A 6,745-nucleotide genomic window follows, 5' to 3' on the forward strand; every position below is an offset into this window, starting at 1 on the left:
ATTAGACTTAAAAGATTCGTCTACAATTTCTTCTTTAACTATGTAATTAGTTTTTTATTCTATCTATGTTTAATGCTCTATTTAGGGGCTAAAGACTCGATCCGACGTGAATTTTTTTAAAACTAAACTAGACCAATATTTTGTACGAGAAAAGGTTATTTTGTTTGTTAACTTATATGACATGTTCGACTTTTATCTCTTGACAACAAAAGTGTACACAACACGTACCTCCTTTTTTAGAACTGGTGCAAATAAAATCATAACCGATGCAAATAAAATCTTATGCAAGTGGTCCCACAATATTTTATCTTTTTTTAATGACATATGGTCTAATATATTTATTTTAATTGTTAATTTTTAATTTTGTATCTAGTGCCACCTCAGTGCCACATGAAAGATAACCGAATCAAATTAGCCACGTTTAGGAAAAACCAAACTCAATAGACTTTATTTACACGGTGTTGCACCTGATTTAACGATTAATGTATGAAAATTGAAATCGTCTGCATTTGAGGGAGATAAATGACCTTTTCTCCATCTGTATTCCAAGGATGTGTTCTTTTTCAGTTTTCGGACGAAAGATTAACCGATTTCTTTGATACCTATCTAGTGGTGGAAACGATTAATTAACTGCTACAAACATAAAATATATTTTACAAAGTTAAGACGGTGAACCTATATATAAAAACATTTTGAAAAAAAAGAACAGTGAAAGAAATCGAGAAAAATCTTGATTAAACAACACAGCCGAAATGCTATCCAGGACAGGCCCTTATGATATGATACCGAGCCGGGCAGAAACAATAACGGGCTGATATGGGCTTTCATTAAGGCCCAACATAGGCCAAGCCCGGCCCGGTTCAGCAGGCGAGAACCTCCCCACCAAAACCACAATCCGCCGCCGCCGCCGCCGTTCACGAGACCATTTCGCGACCCGTGCCGCCGTCGTCGTCGTGGTGCTCGTGGTGGGTAGGGAGTGGGAGTAGCGTAGGGTACTGCTAGGTTTTTTGGGGTGGCCATGGCGTGGAGCGCAGCAGCCGCCGCCACGACCAGGGTCGCCGCGGCGCCGGCCGCCGCGGAGCTCCGCCTGCCGCTCGGCCGCCGCGCCTGCCTCTCCGTCGCCGGCCGTTTCCGCGCCGTCTCCGCGTCACTCTCCACCACCGCCGCGGCCGCTTCCGGTACGCGTCTCTCATCCGATTCGTTGCCTCCAGAGCCTTGCCGTCGCGAGAACGGAGAAGCGCGTGTTGAGTAATTGGGGGGTTTATCTTCGAACTCCCATTTTTATGTCGTGCTTAAATGTGGCATTTCTAGATTGTTGTCTAGTCGATTAGAGGTAGCCTTTCGAATTTGACGAGGAAAGCTGTTGGATTTTTACTCGTTTGTTCCGTTCGCAGAAAATTTTTGCCCGAATGCAGTTATTTTTTTTTAAAAAAAATTGTGTCTGTAGATTAACTTTGCTAATAGTATGCTGGCTCATCTCCATCGAGAGGACAAAAATGCAGTGTGGTTTAGCGTTTACTCCTATTACTAAAATCGAGAATGGTTGGTGAATGCAATGGAAGTGCGAGCTTAGTCATTATTAACCACAAAATCTTGCATAATAATAAATCATTGGTTTAGGTGGGTTCATAGTGCGTCTGACAGTAGCTGTAGATAACAAAATTTTATTAAGTGCATACTTGCATTGATAGTGCCTGTTGCACTCAACTCAAGTATATGGTTCCAACTTGCAAATTTCTTCTGCAAGAGCTCTGTGAAGTGTCCAATTGATATGATCGAACTTGTCAAGTCAAAAATTGCTTCGAAACGCAATGAAGTTGAATAATCTGTGTAATGCTACTTCACATGATATGATTACACACTGACACTTAGGTAAAGTATGAAATTGGGGGGTTAACATCAACAAGCAATGGCCGATACAACTAAGATTGTTCTTCAGTGTTGGGACCAAATTGCCAATATGGTGTTAACCCTAGTTTTTTTTTGACGTAAAAAGGTAGAGGTGGTTCTACCTTGTAGCCATTTCATTCATAAAATGGGCTGTTACAGAGTGACAAAGATTAGGGCGCTTTGGGGGGAGGGGCGAACATAGTAATGGGGGTTGAGAGTAGATTTTGATTTACAGGGGTGGAAGCTGTGCAAAATAAAATAAGAGAAACATAGAGGAACTGGTGAGACTATTGGGCCATCTTTGCTTTGGTTGAATTGTTTGCTCTATGGTACCACAGACTGTTAACCCTAGTTGATTACTGCTTCAAGTAGAATGATATTCTTTTTGACATGCTATAACAGCGTTCTAAAATGTTCTAATTAGTTAAGGAGGCTGTTCAGACAGAGAAGGCGCCAGCAGCATTAGGCCCATATTCTCAGGCCATCAAAGCCAATAATATGGTGTTTGTCTCTGGAGTACTTGGCCTCAATCCTGAGGTTTGCCCCTTAACTTATGTTTTGTGTTCTTAATGTTCTGTGCATCATGAGTGTCTACCACTTCACTGGTTTCAAGTGCTAGGATTATTGATGTGGGTAACTTCTGTTTTCAGACTGGGAAATTTGTATCTGAAAGCGTGGAGGAGCAAACTGAACAGGTTAACAATTTGACCTTCGTACATGTTACTTGTTGTGTATAATTTTGGGCCCTAGGAGTTTATTGCAGAATGTGGATGGAATAGTGTACGAACTGCCAAAAAGTAATTTATCAGGTTATTCCCAGTGCATACAATCCATTTTAGAAGCTTGTCCATATTCTACCCATTAGAATGAATTTCATTGTGTAGACTTGTAGTGTGAATATGCTATGTATTTTGGTAGTCCTATGGAAAAACTTGGCTTGTTTGGTTAGTGTTTACATGAAAATATATGCAACAATGTCAAATGGTGACGCAGACTCTGCATCTTGTAAACACAAACCCAATTTTTCCTGTGTCTTTCCATAGATGCCTTCGCATTCAGTAAATGACGGTCTACCATATTCAATGTAACCTTTTTGGATGATGCTATATCCTTACGTCGTGTTTTTGACTATCTTTTGTCACAGGTTATGAAGAATATGGGCGAAATATTAAAAGCGAGTGGTGCTAGCTACTCTTCAGTTGTCAAGACCACAATCATGTAGTAAACTTGTTCTTTAATTGAAATTATCTTTTGCTATTAAGACATGATTTCTAGAACTAAATTACCATCTGCCTGCAGGTTGGCTGATCTACAGGACTTCAAGAAAGTGAATGAGATTTATGCCAAATGTAAGCCCAAATTCTGGTTCTTCATTAGCAGTACCTTTTAATTTGTCGCTGAAGATTTTTGCAATTCTTGCTGCAGATTTTCCAGCTCCCGCACCAGCGCGCTCAACTTACCAAGTAGCAGCTCTGCCGCTGAATGCTAGAATCGAGATTGAGTGCATTGCTGCTCTGTAGTTACATTCTAGTGCTCATCGGTCAAATTGTCAATAAGCATTCTTTGCCGTTCTAGTTTGTTACCACCCTGGAATGCACTGCCTTTCTGAACTGACTGTACAAGTACCCAAATGCCACCATGATCCTGTACCAATTAAGATCTTGAACTGCCTGCAATAAGCATTGATGCTCACAAAATGTTTCAGCAATTAATTCTTATCATGAAGTCAACATCTCAAGTAACGAATTAATTGCTGGCTGTGCTCCATATTATTATACTTTTAGACAGCACCATAATCATGTGTTCGTGAGATGCGCGCTTCATTGTTTGTGAGAGAATAAGATGCTCAAACCTTTTGGTTATTCTCTGACGATTAGGCAAACAGTGCATTACGCATTATGTCCTTTTGAAACAAGCATATGGAGAGCGGGTCTTCGAAACCATTGTCTGGTTGTGAAACCATCGTCTTTGATATCTTGCACCGGGGGTCTATTTTGCACCGGAGCTCTATTTAGAGTAGTTTAAGATTCTAAGAAACAATTGATGAGAAGTCAGCTATGTTTCTTAGCTACAACTCTAAATCTTCCGAAGCTGAGTGCTGTTTGGAAATATCTTTGACTTCTGGAGATTACACGAAAGCCATACAACCCTAGGAGAGCACATAAGTATCTCTAGAAAGTATTACACGTGGCTGCTCCCTGATTATCACTCGGTTTCAACATCCATGCAACTGCTGTGAACGATTGTGTTCAAAACAATCCAGTACGTCTCAACTCCCTCTAATTCATAACACACGATACTTGACTTTTTTACTTGCAATGTTTGATCATTTGTCTTATTAAAAAAGTTATGGAAATATTATTTATTTTGCTTGTGATTTACTAACTTTAAACACGACTTATCATTTTTTATATTTGTACTAAATTTTTGAATAAGATGAATGGTTAAACATTATAATTAAAAAAGTTAAACATCTTACATTATGAAATGGAGGTAGTATCTCCCATCTGTCTTAAGGCATCATCCCCTTATATTTGCACCGGTGGGGCACCACAACATTTTTTGTAGGTAAGGAAACTAGTAAGTTGGTTGTCTGGCTGCTCCCCGGATTATACCGGAAGCCGATACGATCGCGCCTTAACATTGTTTTCCTAGTCAATTATGGCTTTACATAGTATAGGGTCCTTCCGACATGCTATAACAATGGTTCTCAAATATTCTACTCTCTTTGGTTTTCTTTATTTAATAATGTCATTGATTTCAATTTACGTTTGAATAGTTTGTCTTATTTAAAACTGTTGTACAAATATACAAAATTATAAGTTATTTTTAAAATTTTCTTAGCAATAATCAAATCATAAAAAAATTAAATAAATATATATTTTTTAAATAAGATAAAATTGTCAAATGTAAATCATAAAATCAAAGACGTCAAATAAAAAAGTCGAGGGAGTAACTAATTAAAAGGAGGTTGTGCAGACAGAGAATGGCCCAGCAGCATTAGGTCCGTATTCTCTGGCGATCAAAAACAACAATATGGTGTTTGTTTATGGTTTTCTTGGCCTAAATCCTGAGCTTTGTCCCTCAAGTTATGCTTTGTGATTTTTCATATATATCTGCATCATACCTCTTCGCTGGTTTTAGGTGATAGTATGACTGATAAGACTGCGAAGTTGGTATCTGAAGGCATGGAGGAGTAAACTGAACAGGTTAGAAAAAAATATATATTATGTAAGGATCTAATATGAATTAAATAGGTAAAAGTGTAGTTTAGAACTCAGATTGGCTAGCCCACCATCTCGTGGAACTAGCCACGAAGATCCCTGGGTGTTTCTCAAACTGAACAGGTTAACACTTTCACCTTTTTGCATTTTGGGCTCTAGGAATTTATTGCCTAAATTAACCATACTAATATTTTGTAATGTCAAATTTTGGTATTAAATGCATTTGGTTTGAAGCCTCACTAAAATTTGACATTATTTTAAGAGTGAAAGCTTCCGAAATTACCCGATCTTGACATAGTAGTATTGGTTAAAGTTCGTTTGATTTGTTACCCTGCCAAAAGTAGGCGGGGTTGAAAGTGACAATAATCTGAAAAAGCACATGGACCTTATTTTTCCTGTATCGTTCCTGAACTTCCTTCACATCCAGTAAATGACAGCCTACCGTATCAATGCAACATCTATGGATAGTTTTTTTTCCTTTACGTCCATCTTTTTTTCTTATGCTTATGATTATAAGGTAAAATTTAAATTTTCGACCTTAAACTTGAAGTTGTTTTCTTCCCTAAAGTTTATTTTCAAGACTTGCCTTTTAGATCGCTAAAAATACGTGTATAGAATTTTTATTGACAAATTGATTTTAGTTTGCAAATATAACGTTTGCATTTGTCCATTAAACATCCGAACAATCTAACCCCCCCCCCTCGCCCCCTTACGCTATCGCTAGATTCCAGGGCCCGAATTTTGGTTCTTCCTTACTAGTACTTTTTAATTTTGTCTCCGAAGATTTTTCCAATTCTGGCTGCAGATATCCCAACTCACGAGATCGAGTGCATGGCTGATCTCTCGTTACCTTCTACTGACCCATCAAATTGCCCGAGGTAATTATAAAGGCAATTTTATCATTGTTAAAAAAGTATTTCTAGATATCAAAATTTATCTAAAAAATTTTTGGCATCTAATTTCAAGGTAATTGGATGTACCAATCTTTATACTAAAAATATGATATCTTTTGATATATATTTTTTTAAATTGCTCTAATAATAATCATTCTGTGCCATTCTATTTTGTTACTAAATGCAACTGCCTTCCTGAACTAATAGTACAAGTACACCCAAATGTAAGAGTGTAAGTGGGCCAGCCCGCCAACCCGCTTATAGGCACCGAGTTACCACTTAATTGGTTTATAAGTGTACTCACGGGCTGACCAACTTATACCCCTACCCAAATGATGACGTCTGGTTGTTATACCAGTTAAGTCCTTGAACTAACTGCAACAAACGTTTAGGGGTTGATTGCTTTTTTTCATGGAAAAAATAAATAATATATTTATAAATAATAAATAATTTATGAATAAAACTTTTGTATATGTATTCTTAGCTATCTAAATGCTGAGGTTGAAAAATAAAATTTGGAGAAAATCTCTCTCAAAATCAACTCGAAATTTAAAATCAAATTTTAGTCTATAACGATAAACAGAAGTGAAAAAATAGGATATCATTCCAAAAAAAAAGAAAGGGGTTCCATCTTATGTCCAAGGTTACTCCTCCTTACGTTTCATCATGAATTCATAATCTCCAAATAGCTGGCCGTGTTCTGTGTTGTTTTATGATAATTCTCTCAAAGGTTTGTCA

At 37.7% G+C, this 6,745-nt stretch overlaps 1 protein-coding gene across 1 annotated transcript; it reads left to right on the top strand.

The window, feature by feature from the left end:
- The first annotated feature begins 906 nt into the window (after window positions 1-906).
- Window positions 907-3,598, top strand: LOC102711997 (reactive Intermediate Deaminase A, chloroplastic). Its single transcript, XM_006658548.2, has 6 exons — window positions 907-1,178; window positions 2,315-2,427; window positions 2,541-2,585; window positions 3,035-3,108; window positions 3,190-3,239; window positions 3,316-3,598. Exons 1-6 carry the CDS (start codon window positions 1,019-1,021, stop codon window positions 3,408-3,410), a joined length of 537 nt encoding a protein of 178 aa, XP_006658611.2. The 5' UTR covers window positions 907-1,018; the 3' UTR covers window positions 3,411-3,598.
- Window positions 3,599-6,745: the final 3,147 nt, after the last annotated feature.

This window comes from Oryza brachyantha, chromosome 7, assembly GCF_000231095.2.
Source record: "Oryza brachyantha chromosome 7, ObraRS2, whole genome shotgun sequence".
NCBI lineage: Eukaryota > Viridiplantae > Streptophyta > Magnoliopsida > Poales > Poaceae > Oryza > Oryza brachyantha.